A 20,406-nucleotide genomic window follows, 5' to 3' on the forward strand; every position below is an offset into this window, starting at 1 on the left:
ATAAATTTTACAAAATCTAAAGTATTATCGAATATAATCAATTAACGAAATATTTGTGCGACAGACGTCGGTTTTTTTATGGTTTTTGCGAAGCCAATTTCCTGCCAGAGTATCCTCGAAAAAGCACTCGCCATTACAACAATAATGACGAGAAGGACACCTGACTTAGAAATGACTTGCAATTACCAATATAACGATTAGTAAAAGACCGTACCGAGATCTTTATACATAAATGTACATATATATATATCTTAACAATTTTCCCTTGAACGCAAAATTATCTGATTACCTACAACCTACGCCGAATACATCGCATGAATCAATCGCCGTGCATTAAAAATGAACAAATTTAACTAAACGTAAATTAGCTACGGATCTTTCGTACGTAGCAGTCAAACATATCATTTTGGAATATCTACTTTCCGAGTATTTGTTATAATTACGTATTTCACGGGTAGAGAAACGTTCGTCCTATTTAGAAAGATACATCATCGAAAAACGTAGGACCAGTATGAGTTGACCGATTTCGCATAATTAAAGAATTGTAGAGCATAAAATATGGTTTGCAACGTTCAGAAATGAATTTTCGTCAAACATATATCTATCTCCCATAATATAAATTTAAATACATGCTCGACGTCTCTAATCAAATCATTGAAATATAACGTAATTTATATGATGTACGAAATGAATTACGGCTTATTATAATTCTTCCGTATTCAAATGATATTTATCAATTTCTAATGATATTAATTATTGTCCGACACTAGTATGTACCTTTTTACATTTGAGAAATAAATATTACCGATCACTCTTTATCCGTAATAATTTGAATAAATTCGATATCTGCTCGTTTATACCATATTCGTTTCGCACGCATTATAAAATTGATATCTCGTAATGTTTCCACGATAATATAGAATGCTATATCTAAATTAATAGTATCCATTTTCGGGCAGTAAGTTGTAAAATCGTTGCTCTGAAAATTGATAATTCAAATGTGATAAATTTTTACTTACGTTTATACGGTTCGAAATTGTACAATTTGTTACCTTGATCATTTCACGTTGGAAGTGTTTGCTTTCTATTATTACAGTCATTGCTTTTTGATGCCAGTATCAATTTATATAGTTCGCGTTATTAACATATTACTTATTGCTTTCTTCAAACTATAAAATTAAAAAAAAAATATATTTTTGAGGAAATAGCAAATTTAAGCTCTTTAATAATAACAGTACACACACAGTCGCACCTCTTTTAAATAGGTATTATTCTCGTAATCGATATTAATGTTCATTTCGATAACTCTTCCTTTCCGTTTGAATTAACTCCCTCGACTGTAGAGATAGAACTGTTCACCGAATGATATAGCAAGATAGGCTCCATCCATTAAGGACATTCATATTTACTGTTCAATATCAAGCTATATAGTTCATTCTTGTAAGAAGTGTAATATATTAATAATAGATCATCGTATCAGAAGAAATAATAACATTGTAAGTACTCGACACTCGCGTTCGTATAAGGATTACTCTAATCCTCATACGAAATTCTTATTTATTTAATATCATTCCGTACAATTATAATTTGCCTTATTATTATCATATCGCATTGTTAAATATCATACTTCGAGAATTTTGCATACAAATTCGCGCTATTGATTTTCTGACGTTTGCGAGAATTAAAATACCAGTAATACAACATAAATGTTGTATGAAACGTCAAAAATTGACAGAATCGGGTATTAAATTTTATTAACAATTCGATTTTGGAGTTATGGCAGTTGTAGGAATTAACGGATTCGGTAGAATAGGGAGAATGTGTCTCCGTGCCTGCATCGAAAAGGGTGTTATGGTAGCTAATTAATTATTTCAAATGTCCGTTCTTATTTTCTTGTATCTAGCAATAGAATAACTGTATTTAATTAGGTTAAACATATCAACGATCCACACATAACGACCGATTATATGATATACTTATTCAAATTCGACTCGACTCACGGACCGTATCCAGCAAAAGTAGAATGTGAAAATGGATATATTATTATCGGAGGTATCGAATTTCATTAAGACTAGAGTATCAATAGTGAAAGGCATCACTGATCTTGTCTTTTCTCGAAGATTATAAAATTGCCACGTCTCAGGAGAGGAACCCGTGTAAAATAAATTGGAGAGAATCAGGCGTGACCTACGTGATCGAGGCTACTGGTGTTTTCACCACTTTAGAAAAAGCGAGTGTAAGAGACGAACGATATGAAAATCGAAACGAACGAAATGAAAAACGTACGGGATAAGAAGAAATAGTACTTTGATTTCAGCTGCATATGGATGGCGGTGGGAAGAGAGTGATCATTACCGCACCTTCCATAGACGCACCTATGATGGTCTACGGTGTGAACCATACTTGTTACGATCCGAAAAAAGGTAAAATAGTTTCGGCAGCGTCCTGTACGACAACTTGTGCGGCACCGATCATCAAATTGATGCACGACAAATACGAGGTGATCGAAGTAATGATCAGTAGCGTGCATTCGTTAACACCCATGCAAAGAACATTGGATGGACCGATAGAGAGGGGAAAAGTAATTGCTATGTAGAATTTCTTCTTTCTAAATGATCACATCATAATTATGATTTGATAGTCGTGGAGAGACGGGAGAGGCGGGCTACAAAATATCATTCCGACATCTTCCGGTGCCGCGAAATCGTTAGATAAAATTATCCCCGAACTTAAAGGGAAGATTTCTGCGATTGCTTTCAGAGTACCGATTTCGAATGTTTCTTTATGCGACATGACTTTCAGGTAATCTTTGCATATAATAATCTACAACACAACATTTTTTTTTTGCAACATCCACTACGTGATTTTTATAGAGATTCTCATACGAAAAGCGAATCCGCAAGTAGAAATGCTCTATCACGTACCGTTTCCGAGAAGTAGCTGGTTTTGTAAAAATGGATGATTTTAGGAAAATGAACTATTAGGTGAAGACTACAAGAATGACGTAGTGGACATTGCAAAAATTGAAAAGAGTCTCATTTTGTTGGATTGTGAAATCCTTCACTGATTACAGAGTTAATAAACCGACTACGTACGAAGAGGTAAAAGAAACGATGAAAACAGCTTCAGAAGGTGACTTCGATGGAATTCTCGGATACACAGACGACGATTGTGTATCATCTGATTTCAACACAACGACTTATTCGTGTGTCTTCGATGCGAAAGCCGGCATTCCTCAAACAAGTACATTCATCAAAGTCATTGCCTGGTAATTATCGAACCAAACAGATTCTCGACCATATTGATTCTCCAGTAATTAAATCCGGAATGCTCGATTCTTTTAGGTACGACAATGAATTCGGCTATTCTCATCGTGTAATCGATTTAATATTATACATGTACCAAATTGATTCCGGTAACATACCTGTACCGCCGGAACCAGACTTAGAAGAGACCGAAGATTAGTCGAATAATTACTCGTTCGAGAACAAGTACAGTTCATAAGATTACATTTTACATAAATTAATTATTACACTGTTTTCTATTATTGCACGTGCGATTTTTCTGTAGTAAAACTAGCACAATTTAAATAAGTTCGTTGAATAAATAATCTTTTACTTAGTCTCGATTCTGTGTCTGCAATGCTAAATGTTAAAGGAACGATTTATAAGCAGTTTTTAAAGTAATTGTATACACGGGTATTCCGGTCAGTTTAAAGTTAGCGGTTCTCAAATAAGTCGATAAACCTACGTGATCACGTGGTCCGAGTTTAGCCGACGGTGGACGAAGTAAAAAACGCACACATCGAAGACTGATACCGGTTATATTACCGTTTCCTGCCCTTCAAATGACACTGCTGTTCCAGTAAGCGTAGTGTGCTGATTGTTCTATCACGTAAGTATCTCGCAATCTTCAGTTCGTTTCTCGTTTGCCCCGTCCTTTCATTATTAATCGATAGATCCTAATTAACCGAGTCCAGCGATAAATCACAATCGTATATTGTTAATATTGAACGGAAGAATAATTGTGAAGCCGGCTCTAGAATCTAGAATTGCGTAGCGTGCAACTAACACATTTTATTCATACCGGCTGATATGACGTCACAAATTACTATCTCCTTGCAATAATCTCTGTAATATGTACGTAATTTATAGGATGTCTGTTTAAGAATCTTCCAGAAAGCGTGGTCTGATAAATATATCAAACATGTCCGAATTCATTTTCGTTTATGGGAACTCGTGTACCGGAATTTTCTATGCACTCATTTATTTTTTTTTCGAGTCGTCACGTAATCCGGCTTCGCGTGATAATTATTCAATTATTATAAAAATATAATAGCGATTACCTCGAAGGGACCGAGCGTACTTCTAATTTGTTGACGGCACAATTTGTTTTCAATAATTCTGGAATAATGAAGCAAATTCTATTCGGAATACAACGTTCGTTTTCGTCACATATTGGAATTTATTAAAGTTATAATTAAACCATTTTTCAAATTGCATAAGATGCTAATGGTACGACGTACGTTAATCAATATTGCATCACTGCGTATCTAATCTTTAGTTAGTTTTCAACTATTTTCCATCAGGAATTCTTTCAATCGCAAAAGATCTGTATCGTCATAAAAAGGATATGCGAGAAAGGTCACGTCCGTTTTCAAGGATAGTCGGGTGGGAGTCTGTGATCTTTCTGACCTTGAGTGACCTTTGCAATAAAACAAAGTTTGTAGGAATAGATATTCAAAGTTCAATTTAGTTTAGAATCTCCTGTGAATTATTTAAATATAAAGAATCGCGGGAGCTGAGAAGAATTATTTTTAGCAGACGCACGAGTATCACGAGCGACCAAGCTGTTTCCGCTAGGCACACGTAGACCCTACAGTTTATATTTATCAACTAAATAATAATTATGGGAAAAGATGAAGTAATAATTACAATAAAACAATTGAAACGATAACATCTTTGTATTCGTCATATTATTTATCTATGTCTAGTACAGTTACCTACGTCTAGATTATAATTTATAATTATGAGATATGAACCGTAGTTCGTTTAATATGTGTTAAAGTCGAGAATAATCAGATATTAAGAAAACGATAACATCTTTGTATTCGTCATATTATTTATCTATGTCTAGTACAGTTACCTACGTCTAGATTATAATTTATAATTATGAGATATGAACCGTAGTTCGTTTAATATGTGTTAAAGTCGAGAATAATCAGATATTAAGTTATACAAAATATTAGCAGTTAGATTTATACACAAGGTTATGCCGCTCGTGACGAGATTAACCTCGTTCGTATTGATATCGCGAAAGTTGATTTCCGTTCATCGTACATTTGTCAAGCCGAAATTATGTTGTCGACAATTGATCCGGTCGTTTTCCAGTTGCGACAACGACGACGACGATATGAGCAAAATTGGAATCAACGGATTTGGCCGTATCGGTCGCCTGGTGCTCCGGGCCGCTCTCGATAATGGTGCTCAGGTATCAGACGATTCAACGTTCAAATATAAACAAGTTTTAACATTCAAATATCTTCTTATCCTAATGATTTTGTTAATTTAGGTCGTTGCCATCAATGATCCATTCATTGGTGTGGATTACATGGTATACATGTTCAAGTATGATTCTACGCACGGTAAATTCAAGGGAGAAGTAAAAGTTGAAAGCGGTGCCTTGGTCATTAATGGCCAAAAGATAGCCGTGTTCGGTGAACGTGACCCGAAGGCAATCCCATGGTCAAAAGCTGGAGCAGAATACATCGTCGAATCTACTGGTGTCTTCACCACCATAGAGAAAGCTTCCGTACGTGAAAATATAATTTGGTTTTTGATTGTTGTACACCGAGGAATTTATAACAAATATTTGTTCCTTCATTTTTCAGGCTCATTTGGAAAACGGTGCGAAAAAGGTCATCATTAGCGCTCCATCGGCCGATGCGCCTATGTACGTCTGCGGTGTCAACTTGGACAGTTACGATCCATCCCACAAAGTTATTTCCAATGCTTCTTGCACAACCAACTGTCTAGCTCCTCTCGCTAAAGTCATCCACGATAACTTCGAAATTATCGAAGGTCTCATGACGACCGTGCATGCCATCACCGCTACCCAGAAGACGGTCGATGGACCTTCCGCAAAAGTGCGTTTTGCAATAGCATTTTCTGTTCGCACTTCCATTTTTCTATATTTCTTTTAATTTACGTTGTTCGATTGTATAGCTGTGGAGAGATGGACGTGGTGCCGCACAAAATATTATTCCTGCCGCAACTGGAGCAGCCAAGGCTGTCGGCAAAGTCATTCCGGCTCTGAACGGCAAATTGACTGGTATGGCGTTCCGTGTGCCAGTCCATAATGTGTCGGTCGTCGACCTGACTGTCAGACTTAACAAGCCAGCGACCTACGATGCCATCAAAGCCAAGATCAAGGAAGCTTCTGAGGGACCCATGAAGGGTATCCTGGGATACACGGAAGACGAAGTAGTATCTTCCGACTTCATCGGTGATAACCGTTCCAGTATTTTTGACGCTAAAGCCGGAATATCTCTGAACGACAACTTCGTCAAGTTAATTTCGTGGTACGACAACGAGTTCGGTTATTCAAACCGTGTTATTGACTTGATTAAATACATTCAAACGAAAGATTAAGGAGATCGTCGTTCGTTACACTTGCAACGTGTGTATAATAATGTTTATTATATGAGCATATCTCTCTGTTAATCATCAAATCCAAAAACGAACGTATAACATCGAGAATATTTTAGCATTACAATTTTTCTCGCACAGTTAATAGAACCGTAACGAATAGATATTGATTATTAAACAAGTACAAAAAGAATGTAAGTTTTTTCGATTCCTTAAATATTAATTGATTGGAGCTTTTATCCACAGTTTAAAAATGATGCAAATATAATATACATGTAATACGAATTACATAGTTGTGTATGGAACGTAAATCATTCTATTCTTTGTAAGCACAGGTTTGCTTTCGATAATTTATTCATTCATCGACAACATTCACGATTAAGACTTAATAAAAACTTGTGATTTATTTCCGTAATATTGTCATGCGCATAGACATCGATTAAAACTGTTACGAAATTAAGACAATGCTTTATTTCATTTCTCCAACAGGTTCTTATCTTTATGTGTATCGTTACATTTTTACAGAATTACATGGATAGGAATGGGTAAATTAACAATCAACTTCATATACTTTCTATACAATTTCTGTACACTTACGAAGAGAAATCTTTTTCGCACGATTATTAATTGAATTACTTGTACGCACGTAACTTTTTAACACAAGTTTTTAGCCGCCAGAAATGGCTGCAACATCGGCCGCGATATTGCTAAAATATCATGCCGTATGGCACAAGGAATAGTCTGTTAACATTTCTCAGCAACGTTAAATTAGCTTTTATACAATTTATATATGCAAATGGAATTGCCGGTTTTTCAAGCAAACGATTAAGTGTAATATCTTTCTGATACGATTTAAAGCAGCACACGTAGTATACAATGATCTCGTAGCTAACAATAAGTGAAAGAAAAATAGATACAGAGTAAACGTACAGATCGATTCAAGGTATTATTCGTATATAACATTTCTTTTTAAAGTATATTTTTATTCTCTGAGTGTTCTGTTCCTGCAGACTTAATTTTCTCTCATTCCTTGTTTTAATTCTATTCGCTATATACAATTATCACGAAATGAAATACATTGTAACATTTTTTTTTCGTTTAGGAATAGGTACCAATCAGTTATATGCCATGCTGTGAAAAATTTGGTTGTACAGTAATACGAAAATACAGTTTTATTTTCTTACCGTAAACAATAAACGTCCATCACTTGTTTTCAGCAGTATACAATGACCGTCAAGCTTTTCGCTATCGCTTGACATGAACATTTAACTCTTAAAGAACTCTTCGATATATAAAGAACTATTTCTTCTTTCTCAGCAATTCAGCATAGTACTTACACATAAAAAATATAAGTTTTTAAAATTATTTTAAACATTAAAATGCTATAACATTTGAATACTAGAGAGTGGCAGATGTTGCTACGATATTTGTACCCACGCTTCTAATGCACACTGGAATTGTCTATGAAAGAGGATAAATTACGAATAATAACGTACCATCATTTCTTGTCGACGACGCTTCGTTCCGGGAACCGTAAAAACATCTATTCTTTCCCAATGAAACGTAGTAATTCGAACAGTAGTAAGCATTAATTAAACACGCATCGTTAAAACGTTGAAAATATGTAAATGGACATTTAAAACTGAACTAATGCTTCGAACAGCAAGGAAATAGATCGAACAGTCAACATTAGATAATTCCTATCGATATTCGTCTCTTAATTTCTTTTTTACGCTAATTATCATGAATAGACGAAACACATTGCAAAAAGGAAATACTCTAGACTAGCATGACACATGAGATACTCAATCTTATGATGAATGTAGGAAAAGTCAGTAATTCAGTCAAAAATAGCTTTACAAACGATAACAAATTGGATCATGTTAGAAGTAACAGCTTTGCTCGGAGATTTATACGTTCTTGAAGTGCGCTCGCTAACTCCCGCGTCAACTCCTCGCAAACTAGTCGCAGTTCAGCGTTCTTTTCCCGCAACTCCTCTAACGTTAATTTCTTTGATTCTTCCAGCTCGTCCTTAGGTGCATCTTCCTCTGTTCCATCTCGTTCTGTAAACGAAGTACAGAAATAGGATAGCAATGATAAGTGCAATTCAGAATTTGTAGAAATATTATGAAATCAATTGAAATACGTACTTGGACTTGGTTTTCTATAAATATGAAATGCACCACAGACACCCGTGAATTGCTGTGACTGCGGAGGTTCCAAGGATGTGTTTTCGGGTAGTTCGCTCTTGGGAGAAAAGTGAGAAAAATCAGCGACAAAACCTTGATTTTCATTTAAGGTTCTTTGCTCTTCTCCCTCGCTCTTTTGACCGACCAATTTTCGAGGCGAACTCTGTAGTAGAGAGATACATGACAAAGTTTCCTTGATAATAATAATAATGACTTCCTGTTAATTTCATAACTTTCTGAGTTCATAGCAACATTGAATATACTACTGTACGAATTCATTAAAAGTAGCTTAACTAAACGTACGTTTCGTTACTAATAATTTATGTATGCGGAATTATGAAACGAGTGACGAACAAATGTACTTACGATTCCGGGAGAGATTCTTGGTGGAATTAGCGGAGGTGCTCCGAGGAAACTTTGACCATTTTTCCCTATAAGAACGCGCACAGTTTGAAGCGTAAAACTTTGCTTTCACAGCCACAGATGAAAAGTTATCGCAGAGTATTGGTAGCAAGATATACCTAGTTTATTAAGATCAAGACTAGAACTTCTTGCGTGTGTTCTGTACGGTCTGGGTGGTGGCGGAGGCGGTGGTTCCTTCTTTGGAGTTACGATAATGGCTTCTTCGGGGGGCGGAGGTGGCTTTTTTATGAGAGGACGTTGCTGTGCCAGTGCACTCGCTGTCCGTTGGAGATCCTCGTCCCCTAACGTGGTGCTGTTGTTACCGTTAGCCCCGGAAGCAAGAATCGCTGCTTCGGGAGTTAAACGCAACGCAACAGGATGTAGAATTTTCGGATCCTTTTCGACGTCAGACTTTTGAAAATCGAAATTCACTAACTGCAAGCCTGGACTAGTCAAAGAGCTGCTCGTCCCGGTCGGTGAGTCAACAAACTTCGTCCATTCCTTATTTCTTTCTCGAGTTCCAGTACCTGCGCCAGTTCCGGCGCTACCGTTGTTAGATGTGTTCGGTGGAGTTTTCTGCGTTACAGTTTGCTGAGTCGTGGTCGACGGAATATGGAGTGGGCCAGTCTTTTGTTTAAGTAAAGGAATTAACAAGGGCGGGGGTAAGACATCGGGTAGAGGCACGTGATTCTTTCGTAACACGACGAGATGCATGGCTACGAAAAATTCTTGTAAACTCAACGCACCGTCTCTGGTGATGTCAGCTAGTTGCCAAATGCGACTAAGTTCTCCTAAAGGGAGTCTAGACTTCTTGAAGAACATCCTGGCCATAGGACCAAGCAACAGTCCATCAGGATTCAGTTGCAGTTGCGCGAATTGAGCTGCATAATATTCACGTTGTTCATCACTAATTATCCATACTTCTTCGGGTGGGAACGAGCTGTCGCCGTCAGCATCACCTTCGTCGCTGCTATGACGTTCTGAACTCTCCTCCTCAGTCCCTAACAGTTGCCTCTGTTCCTCGGACACCAACAGTCCCTGCCAGCCTCCGGATACAGAGTCCGTTTCACCACCTATGTCATTGTTCCTTTCTTGTATCACACTGTTTGGCGGGGTTGGTGAATCTGTACTACCACCAGTGTCCCAAGGAGATTCTGCATCACTTTCACTTTCCATTGTATTCTCGACAGCACGAGAGCGACCCTTCATAGCCCTATTCGAGTCCGAGCTTCTTCTACCGTTTTCCTCTCGAGACGTTGGCCAAGTAAATCTCGGTAAAGTTATAACGTCCAGAGGCATAGTAATTATGTCTTTATGAATGGTAAGTCCTGCTTGATGAGCTGCCACAAGTTTTAATAGTACAAAGAACTGTTTTTTACCAAGACGCGTGCCGATGTGCGCCCCTTCAGTTCCAAAACAGAGACCCAATATCTACAAAAGCAGAACATTTGTTGCCGATTAGTGAGATAGGAAATTATGAGACTGCATTCTTCTTTCATTGAATTGTCCTAACCGAGTTTCGTTTTCAACCTAATACTATCAATTGGATTATTACCATCTAAAAATGCCAAGTGCAACGTTCAGATCGATAATTGTTACAATTGGACAAATTCCCAAGTGAAAATGAAGATCGCATACCCAACTGTTCCGTTTGCGATTGAATTAAATTTTAATTATGCAGTGCCTATAATCCGTGCCAGTTACTTAAGCCTAACCTTCATAAGTTTTTACTACCAGCCGATATTATCCGTTCGACAAATCGAACGCCCACTCATGCTACGGCCGTACGGATTTACTTAAACAGATCGCAAACACAAGATTCTTGATGCATGCACCCCGCAAGTTTCGCTCGCGCGTCTGACAGAAAACTAGAAAACAGCTGACAGGCTACGTATGTACGCAAGGTATGGATTTACCTTCATCGTGACAACTTCTGGTAGATTCGCCGAGCGCAGCAACTCGGCCACTTTGATCACCGGTACGCTCTCGTAACAGTAATTAAAAATGTCCTCGTAATATTGGTGTTCGGTAGTTGTCAGGTGAAGACTCGCCATCGTGATCGAGTCCCAATCCATCTTGGCGACAAGTCGGACCGGAGCAATGAACCGCTCTTACTTCTACGTTCGTTGCAGTCTCGTTACGTGCGAACTGACTCCGATCTCTCTCTAACGTCCGACCTTGTTGCTCCCTCGCTGTTTGTCTCCGTCGGCTGTCCTTCCGTTCCCGACACGGTCTGCTTCACAGGACGGTCGCGATCAGCACACGTCGGTCACATTGCACGACGACAGTAGCTTTGCGGCTCCGATAAATCTCTTGGGAACGCGGGCAGAGAGGAGGCACACCGTTCTACAGGCAATACCGCCCATGCATCGCGAAATTACCGCTCGGCGGCCATCTTTCCGCTCCCTCGGTGTTTGACATTATTTTAATCTACCGTGTGCACTCTACTCGGAACAGCTCTACTACGCACGACAGAAAGACGGCCAAACCAACAGCGGCACGACCAGGCACGACTGACAGTGTGCGCGGCACGCATTAACTTTATAGATTATGCCACGCGTGCGTGGTTGGCATTGCTACGCTGACGCGGGCCTTCTTACTCTTAGTTTCAAATCGTTTTACTTGATTCATTCTTTATTTCGTTGACGTTACAATTTGATATTATTATACTTTTCTCGTTTTCTATTTCATGTTTGTACAAATAGATGATCGCTTTATCCTTATGATATTTCAATCGAATCGTTTCTTTTTTTAATGATAGCCCCAACAGCACTCAATATTGCAGTACAATATTGTCGCAACGTTGCTGCAATATTGAGTGCTGCTGGGAAACCATTATTAAGTAATTAGTGTACTACTATTTTTTTTTTCTATAATATCAGAGATATAAAAAGAACTATCGTTTGTCACGCATTTAAGATATTTTATACGGGCGTGTGTGTCGAAAGACCAAGCTTTGGAGAACGAACTTGAATAATGTTTTTAACGGACGCAAATCGTGATAAAGAAGAAAAACAGAATCGTGGAACGCTTACTTAACTGATGCATGACTAGAGCGTACGATTACGATTGATTCTTACAGGTATACTTGATTTCGAATCTAACAGTTTTACATAAATTCAATGTTATCCGTTAATCTAATAATAACATAAGTTGAGTTAAGACGCGTAACTTCGTCGTTCAACGTGAAATGCGCGTTACTATACGTTTTCCATTACCGAAGAGGACGGGGCTTTCTTGCAGTAACGTCCAGTCACCGGTTTGTGCCGTTCAGTCTTAAATCGATGCACCACTGGCGAACCTTCCCTTGGACTGCCGCTAACATTATCCAAGTCCCAGCTAGCGAAATGCTCCTCGAACAGATCCTCCAGTTTTCTCGACAGCGTTTCAATTACTTTTACTCGATCGTGATCGTCCTTTAGAAAATTAACGATTGTCGTAAAGACTGGTGCCATCGGCAGACGGACGCGGAGTAAACGAATTGCGAACCTTATGATACAATTTTGAATTATAGACGATGCGACGGAAATCTCTGACCACGTGTTCCACCTTGTGATAGACCCGGTTCTTCAGTTTGTATTCAACGGTTTCCAAGAACATCGGACTTTTAATCACTTTGTAATAATCTTCGATCTAAAAGGAAGCAATTCATTTTCCTGTTACGATCTCTGGTAAACCGTGCTATCGCGGATCTCTTACCGTGCGCGTAGACGCTTGGCTGCTACTATTATTCGACGGGCATTTGAAAATTTCAGCCTCCTCCATCTGCCAAACGGTCTGATGTATCATTTCCAATTTGCTGAGCGCGAGCGGGCTGAGGCTCTGTTTCTTTTTCGAACTGTACCACACGGACCAGCCCCTGTCGCTGGTCTTCCCGCCGAACTTCCCGTCCAAGAACTCGACGGAATTCTCTCTGTCTTTCCCGTGTTTGACCGCGGACCTCCCTTCCGGTTGGGAGTCGTCGCAGCTCTTCGCCATCCTCTTACCGGAACACCTGCGGGATCTGTTATGCAACAAGTAATACGATTTTTCGAAATCCTTTCTCTGACACTTTCGTCCAGGTATCGGCACGACGGTGCTGCAAATCGTCGATACGTTCGCGATGTTCAGTTTGCCTTTCTTGCAGTATTCTTTCTTCTCCGTGAAGGATGTACTTAAAGAGGAGCAGCGTCGTACGGTCTCGGAGTAAGTGGCTTTCCCAACGACACGTTCCGTCTCTTCGGACGTTCGATCGTTGTTCAACGAAATGCACGAGTTTTTCCTCGAGCACACGGTTTGCTGGAGATTCTTCACTGTCGTCGTGGTCGCCACCGTGGTTACGGTGCTGTTGGTCACCAGCGATACGACCGGCGGTAATGGTTGTTCGTTCTCCGTCACGGAACTGTTCGACGATTCCGAGCTGCGAACGGTATTGCTTTTTCGTCGCTTCTGCTTATTTGCCATGTTGGCGTTGTTCAAAGTTTTGATTAACCACGAGTCCGTTTTTACGTTCATTTTACTGGAACCTGTTAATGGGTAGCTGCATAAAATATTGCGATATTTAATGCTGGAAGAACGGAACCGCCTGTCTTGATAAGTCGTCAAACGAGCAACGTCTGACACGTATAAAACAATTCGTTTAAGTGGAATGAAAATATCGTATCCGTTCTTCTAGTATTAAAGGGATGAAACATAGGAAGGCGGAATGATGTTGCGCGATATTTACAGGATACACGAAATATACATGATTTATTTAAAAATTGCAAGAGACCAGATTTCAAACGAAAACGTTTGCATAAGAAGAATTACCATTTTTATTACCAGAGGACTGTGACACTTCGTTGATGCTCGTGTTCGGTGAAAAATGATTAGTAGAACCGGAGTCATCCTCGGACGCTTCGTAACTTGAAACACCGTCGCAATCGTTGTTATCTTTCAAATGCTTGAAACTCTCGTCCAATTTATCCTGATCCTGCGCAGTTTGAGAGGCCGCATCTCTGTTATCATCTTCTTTAATGTCTTCGCGGACTTCCTTCCTCTTGAACATTGCGTCTTCTTTCACGTTTAACGCTTCCAACAAGATTTCGGCCGAAGCGCAGGCAGCCTTCCAAGTAACGTCCTCGGACGTAGTATAATTCGACGCGTCGGATCGTTTCAAAATCCTCGGTGAACTCTCAAGTGAGAATGCTGGCGGTGGTACAATGGGAGTCGCGGGGAAAGGCAATTTCATGGTGTTCGTGGAATTATTAACGCTGGCTACAGGGACGGAGGGCACAGAGGGTCGAGAAACAGGTGTGGACGATGCGGGACCATAAGATTTTTCTTTATTAGCGTAATGGCCACGGTGATTAGCGGAACTGTTGGCAACGTTCCGAGACGCGTTCTCCAGGCGGCGATTAGACCTCCGCTGATGCCTCTTCTTGGGAACGTTGTAACTTCCTGGTTTCATGTACACTCGAACATCCTCGGAACTATCGTACTCTTCGGGCACCTGTTGCACTTGAACTCGATTGTTGATCAAATTATACGCGTTCCAAGGCACAGCCTGAACATTCTGCATATTCTGCAACGTTTGGAATTGACGGTTCGCATCGATTTGCAACTGTCGGATACAGTTACCGAGGTCCATCGTGTTCTTTGCAATCTCTGTACGCGAGGTTCGCGGTACGGCTGTTTCCGTGTTCCCATCGGCTAGATTGATGAATGACATTTGTCGATTGTCAGTGCTCCGCATGCTGGCGAACCAGGCAGACAAATTTGCAGTCATCTCTTCGGACGACTTCTCCGGGATGCTCGGTTCGATCTGACTAAGCAACATCATTTTATCTTTTGGCACGGCCGCCAGCTCTAATTGACCAGTCGACGACTTGCCAACGTACACCAGATCCATGTTCGTTTTGTTCTGATCGTACCCTTTCAGATTCTTGTTACCATACGTCGCGTCCATCGCGTATGGGGGACAGACGTAACTGGGATAGAAACTATCTTGATCGTTACCAGAAGGGAAGTACATCGATTCCAAACTGATAGAAGGATTCAGGAACGACGATTCCATCCTGGATAAACACTTGTGCCCGCAATTGCTCTCGCAACTTTCGTCGAGCCTCTGCATTCGAAACACGTCGTTATCTCTCTCCTGCTTGTTCTCTGCGAACTCCTGCTTCTTCTCCTTGAACCACTGTCTGTTCTCTTGGTTGTTCTCGATGAGAACTTTGCTTCTCAGGTGAAAAAATTCTGCGTTCAACGACTGCGCCGAGCTGTCCTTCGCGTTGGTCGTGGTGCAGCCTCGCGTACGAAATCTACTGTTCGGTTGGCCGGGTTCAGCGTGCCCTGAGAACATATCAGGCACGGATTTCGTGCTATCTATCGATAGGTTCTCGGTAACGGTCCACTTACTTCGCAGCTTCGACTCTTTCTGCTTCTCCTGGTACAGGCAAACATTTTTCAATGTCCCTCCAGCTCCCAAAGGATTCTCCTGACTATTCTTTTTATTATCCTTCTGCTTCGAATTCGCGGACGGATCGAACAAATCGCGGTTCGTGTACACTGAAACGTCACCTGGAAAAGAGGTTCCGAATGATTCTGGTTTCTGTTCAGAACTCGAGCCATCGCTGTTCTCCTCGAGCTTCAAGAACGTGTGCACCACTTGATTCAACAGCTCGTGAGTGCTCTCTTCCCACAGCCGGAAACATCTAACCAGCTCGCAGTCGAATTTCTCGTTCAAATTTGGATAATGTTGTTTGTTCAAGTAATTGTCTAATATCAGCCAACCGTTGCTGATACGCAGCAACGCGTTTATCAAGTCGCTGATGAAGACACGATCGCCGGCGAAGATCGGGAAACAGGTGGACGATTTAGTGATAGCGGTTCTGGTCGCGGCTGAGAGGTTCGTCAGCCAACCGCATCTGGGATTCGTTTTCGAACCGTTGTTCAAAACGATCTCCGCTTCGGTGCATCCCCAGTAAACGACTTTCCGCAACATCTCTGGATACTGCGCCCTGTCCGTACAAGGTCCGTCCGTTTGAATCGCGACGGACGTACCGGTACCATAATCCGAGCAGAATTCCGTGAACCAAGTGTTCTTGTTGGACGCGGTATCGCCGGCCCCGCTGAACAACGGCGTGGAGTTCGACTTGTCGTTCTTCGTTTCTTCTTTGCTAATGTCGTTCGAAGATGTGTTGCAAAGCGCCGAGACCATCTTCTCGGCTTCGATGGTGAAATCGAAGCTGGCCGAAGATTCGTCTGAATAATGTTCGTCTTGGGTCTTGTTAGAAGCGTTCGACGCAATCTTCTCCAACGAATTTGTAACGGTTTCCTGGTTCTCATCGTCCGCGTTCGGTTTAAACAAATTGCTAGAAGAGGCAATGGTCTGCGACGACCATTCGTTGAAATTATCGCTACCAATCTGAGAACTCGCTGGTGGTTTGTTTTTGACGGGCGAGGATTTCACTGGTGCATCGATATTGGTCGCCACGGGTTTATCGTTTTGTAGACTGCTGTAAACCAAACTGCTCGCCGGTGGATTCGAGAAGATTTGATTGTGGACCGGTTGAACTGGGCCGGTGATTTGATTATTAAAAGTCGCCGTGGTATAAGGATTCAAGTTTGGGAACTGAAACGAGTTACCGTTGACTGGCTGCAAGCAGGCGTTCGTCGCGTTATAATACGAGCCGTGGGACTGTTCCGGTTGCTGCGAGATGTTCTGTCGGTCTTGAACCAGGCAGAACGTCTGCACGTCCGGTGGTTTGAAGTAAGGCTGCGGTATCAACGCAACTCCGGAATTGTTGTATTGATCACCGGGAAAGGTGCCGTGCGTGTACGTCGAAGACGCGATTAAAAACGAAGCTGCAGGCGCCGGCGGTGGGACATTGTTCGTCGTTTGATCGTATAGAACCAACGGCTTCGGGTTATAAGATAACTGCTGTTGAATATGTTGTTGTTGCTGCTGCTGCTGCTGCTGCTGTTGTTGTTGGCAGTATTGCTGGTTGCGAACGAGTTTACTCTTGGGTGGCCATCTGCTGCTTTTGCCTATATTCATAAATCGTGTTTGTACGAGAATCTTCCAAACATCAAATTATTATTAAAAATAAATGCACGTCGTTCAACGAGTTTTAACATTAAAGAAATATTTAATCCCGTCTACGGAGGATCTATTAAAAGGAAATTATTGGCGCGCTCCATTCCGTTCGATTCACAGATTTTTTAATAATTTAACTTTGAACCTTGTACGTGCGAAGGGACAGGATTGGTCGGGGCAGCGTTGCGTTGAGCTCCTGGGTAAATACACGAGGGATGCAAACTAGTTCCGCACGGCTGAAGCGTTAACGTTGGATTAGCGATAGGACCGTAAATAATTTGTTGCTGCTGCGGGTGTAGAAGGGACGTGGGGGCTGATGTGGACGGAATCGAAGATTGTATAGACGATCGATTAGCTCGTGCGGCTGTGGGGTGCATGATCCACCTAACCCCGGATTAAGAAACGATCTTTCCGTTCTCTTCTCGCTTCCCTCAACGTCTGCTCAACGATTTCAACGTACAAGTGTATCTGTGATCTCTAGTTTACAGTCTAGAATTATGCGTCAGCGTCTTTTATATTACAACGTTGTTTGAACAAAAGTAGGCGAAAAATATTTTTATAGACAATTAATTAATTAATTTTATAAACGAAATGAATCTAGCCGCTATGCGAGTTTTAACTGACGTCTCGTTAACCTCCCCGATTCATTCGCCACGATTTTGAATTGATAGCGTACAATTTTTTGTTTAATTTACCTGATGCTCGAACGCGTTTTCACTCCTCTTGAGCGGACCATTTGTGCTGGAACTTTGAAACTTTGTGGACGCAGCAGTGATAGTCGCGGACGGAACGTGTCGCACCGAGTTGAGACTGTGTTCACGGTTACGGCAGGTAATCGAGAATCATTATCGAGCTTAATTAAGTACACGCAACGGAAAATGAAAGAATTTCAACTCTAAACGAACGAACTTGCGGTGTAAATTAATTAGAACGAGCTCCCCGAGATCCCTTTTCTCGCCGAGTTAACAAATGTACATGGTTGGTTCGTTCACGTGTGCAAAGTCTCTTGCTTTTCTTTTATATCGCGCGAAGACTACTATTAGAAATTCCTTGCGAACGAGAAAAACGACGCACACCGAACTTCTATGTACATATCGAAGAAATGGGAAATGGGTAATCTATGGAACGGGAGTCAACGAACACCGCAAAAGAAAAATGGCAGATTACTGGCTGTCGATCTGAAACAAAATTCTCTACAACGAACAATGAAACGAGAGCGAAAAATTTGACGTACGGCTCGGGAATTTTTGTCCACGGATTATCTACCTAACTTTAAAATTACCTATATAGAATCTTGATTTATTAATCCGATTTGAATACTGGAAGCAGCGTCGGAACGGATCTCGACCGCGTACGTTAGATGGGACAAGGGTACAAATAATAATAGCCCTCCGTGTTCTCCGCAACGGCAACCCTGATATATTTTTCCCGTTTGCCACGAGAACATATCGTTACAGATATTCCTCTCCTCTTCATCGCGAACGTGGTCACAACATATAGACTTTCAACAAGTTGCGTAAATCGTTACGTGTGTGTAATATCATTCTTAAGCTCTACGCAGAAAAATTGTCAAGTGAACACAATGTGACGTCGTCTCGCCACACCTTTTTCAGCACCTAAATTGGATATCTCCAATGATAGTAGGTAATTATTAATGAACGATCGAGGAGCGGTCGACAAGCTGTTCGACGTTTTCGCAGAAAGTACCAAAAGTCATAGCGTTCCCCGAGTCCCAGGCGTCGTTTCACAGCAAATATTTAATTACTCTCCGACAGAATATTCGATCTTCCATCTGGAACAACTGGTCCGCAGACTTTCATTTTTGTCAATTAGAAAAATCCATTATTCTTTTATCATACAAGACTCGCGATATATGATCATAATCAATTTTTAACATTTAGTCCGTTAGTATTTTTGTCCGTATAAAGCAATTCGTAAAATCCGCTAACAACAATTAAAATCGAGGCTCCTAACTTTAGAGTACTCAGATTGTCGTTCCTCTCCACTGTTCATGGCACATTTTGCTGTAAAACGTTCTGGTAGTCAGGGTTAACGTGCGTTTCTAAAACTACTATATTCTTGAACCAATGGACAGTAGGAAGCCACTGCACTGTCTCTAGAATTCTGGATTAAAACATATTCCCATTAACTCATTCCTTCTGTCTTTCGAGATCACCAGTCTCCATTTTTGCAACACGAAATCTACCGCTTCTTCAAACACCTAATACATTCTTTCAATTTTTCTACATACATTTCGTCTGATAAGTGTGTAACAAGTAATCGATCATGGAAAACGTGTATACATTCGTTTCTTGACAATGGTAAAAAGATCGAACCTCCTAACTCTAATCGATCTCGAACGCATCTCCTCGTCTGGTCGGGATTATGTTAACTTTCTGTTTTGTTTGGCTGTGTTAAACTCGATTTAATTACGGATGAATATTAGAAAAACACTGGCGAGGACGCATGAAATGATCAACGACGTCGACACCGGAACGTTCGGCGTTGCCGCGTTGCAATAGTCCTCCAGACACGAGCAGACTTCCTGACGGCCGCCGAAACCGCTTCTCTGGTAGCATTTCCCTTTGTAGTTCGATTCGTCCCATCCGCAGCCTCTTATCACTCGGGTGTCAGGCGGTACTGAACGAAAACAAGTAATTTAGTTGACAGATCGCCGATTTACATGGGATACATAAACGGATGAAATTCGCGATCCAATCGTATGTTATAAAATGTAATTAATATCGATATTGCGGATATTCGATTACGTTGGCCGGACCGCTAGAAACCGAGCACGCTATTGTCACATGCTCGCCAATATACTTATTGCGGATTTCCAAAGCGTAATAAGGATACTGCACCAATTTAGAATCTAGGCTAATAGTGATAGCGTTACAACCGATTCGGACGTCCAAATTCAGAATCACAAGTTATCAATAATTTTATGCATTTATGCGAGGGACAAAGAATTCATTTAAGGATGTATTGGCTATACAGTCAATACCAAAAGTTTATGTACCTTAGAAAAACGCATTTCCTATAATTAAAAATAGTGCATTTATCTTCTAATTTCGATATTTAATGAGTTAAGTATGATTATTTGGCATTTTAT

At 40.7% G+C, this 20,406-nt stretch overlaps 5 protein-coding genes and 1 long non-coding RNA gene across 9 annotated transcripts in view; 2 read left to right on the forward strand and 4 right to left on the reverse strand.

The window, feature by feature from the left end:
- Nucleotides 1-44: 44 nt before the first annotated feature.
- On the reverse strand, nt 45-2,014 carry LOC113464069 (uncharacterized). Its single transcript, XR_003388892.1, has 3 exons — nt 1,253-2,014; nt 1,053-1,169; nt 45-979 (listed from the first exon to the last, which is right to left on the reverse strand). It is a non-coding gene; the product is annotated as an uncharacterized LOC113464069 (long non-coding RNA).
- LOC108622892 (glyceraldehyde-3-phosphate dehydrogenase 1) lies at nt 1,777-3,700 on the forward strand. Its single transcript, XM_026811810.1, is given in 6 exon segments — nt 1,777-1,854; nt 1,929-2,052; nt 2,121-2,236; nt 2,318-2,802; nt 3,074-3,268; nt 3,345-3,700. Coding segments are annotated over 6 exon segments (1,119 nt in total). The 3' UTR covers nt 3,466-3,700.
- A 105-nt stretch (nt 3,701-3,805) lies between these two features.
- Nucleotides 3,806-7,107, forward strand: LOC108622933 (glyceraldehyde-3-phosphate dehydrogenase 1). The gene is made up of 5 exons (XM_018021092.2): nt 3,806-3,894; nt 5,391-5,490; nt 5,572-5,811; nt 5,891-6,145; nt 6,225-7,107. Exons 2-5 carry the CDS (start codon nt 5,413-5,415, stop codon nt 6,648-6,650), a joined length of 999 nt encoding a protein of 332 aa, XP_017876581.1. The 5' UTR covers nt 3,806-3,894; nt 5,391-5,412; the 3' UTR covers nt 6,651-7,107.
- On the reverse strand, nt 7,101-11,758 carry Reps (RALBP1 associated Eps domain containing). 3 transcript variants are annotated; one of them, XM_018021091.2, is made up of 5 exons: nt 11,155-11,758; nt 9,358-10,669; nt 9,203-9,267; nt 8,798-8,999; nt 7,101-8,710 (listed from the first exon to the last, which is right to left on the reverse strand). In XM_018021091.2, the coding sequence occupies exons 1-5, from the start codon at nt 11,311-11,313 to the stop codon at nt 8,526-8,528; spliced, it is 1,923 nt and encodes a 640-aa protein (XP_017876580.1). In that variant the 5' UTR covers nt 11,314-11,758; the 3' UTR covers nt 7,101-8,525. The 3 variants fall into 3 exon arrangements, with proteins under 3 accessions (XP_017876580.1, XP_026667607.1, XP_026667608.1); XM_026811806.1 differs by having other exon boundaries at nt 8,798-9,029; XM_026811807.1 differs by lacking the exon at nt 11,155-11,758 and adding an exon at nt 10,794-11,122 and having other exon boundaries at nt 8,798-9,029.
- A 128-nt stretch (nt 11,759-11,886) lies between these two features.
- Nucleotides 11,887-18,603, reverse strand: LOC108622865 (uncharacterized). Of its 2 annotated transcripts, XM_026811811.1 has the most exons (6): nt 17,440-18,603; nt 15,614-17,245; nt 14,027-15,547; nt 12,938-13,743; nt 12,728-12,871; nt 11,887-12,654 (listed from the first exon to the last, which is right to left on the reverse strand). In XM_026811811.1, exons 1-6 carry the CDS (start codon nt 17,669-17,671, stop codon nt 12,439-12,441), a joined length of 4,551 nt encoding a protein of 1,516 aa, XP_026667612.1. In that variant the 5' UTR covers nt 17,672-18,603; the 3' UTR covers nt 11,887-12,438. The 2 variants fall into 2 exon arrangements, with proteins under 2 accessions (XP_026667612.1, XP_017876458.1); XM_018020969.2 differs by having other exon boundaries at nt 14,027-17,245.
- Nucleotides 18,604-18,690: 87 nt separating this feature from the next.
- The window catches only part of LOC108623008 (uncharacterized), a 6,152-nt gene continuing 4,436 nt past the window's right edge, over nt 18,691-20,406 (reverse strand). Inside the window, exon 3 of the mRNA XM_018021242.2 lies at nt 18,691-19,934. Coding sequence (XP_017876731.1) covers nt 19,720-19,934 — 215 coding nt within the window. The 3' untranslated portion in view covers nt 18,691-19,719. The remainder of the gene's footprint in view (nt 19,935-20,406) is intronic.

The sequence above is a fragment of the Ceratina calcarata genome, unplaced genomic scaffold (assembly GCF_001652005.2).
Source record: "Ceratina calcarata isolate Rehan_Ccalc_2016 unplaced genomic scaffold, ASM165200v1 scaffold25, whole genome shotgun sequence".
Lineage (NCBI taxonomy): Eukaryota > Metazoa > Arthropoda > Insecta > Hymenoptera > Apidae > Ceratina > Ceratina calcarata.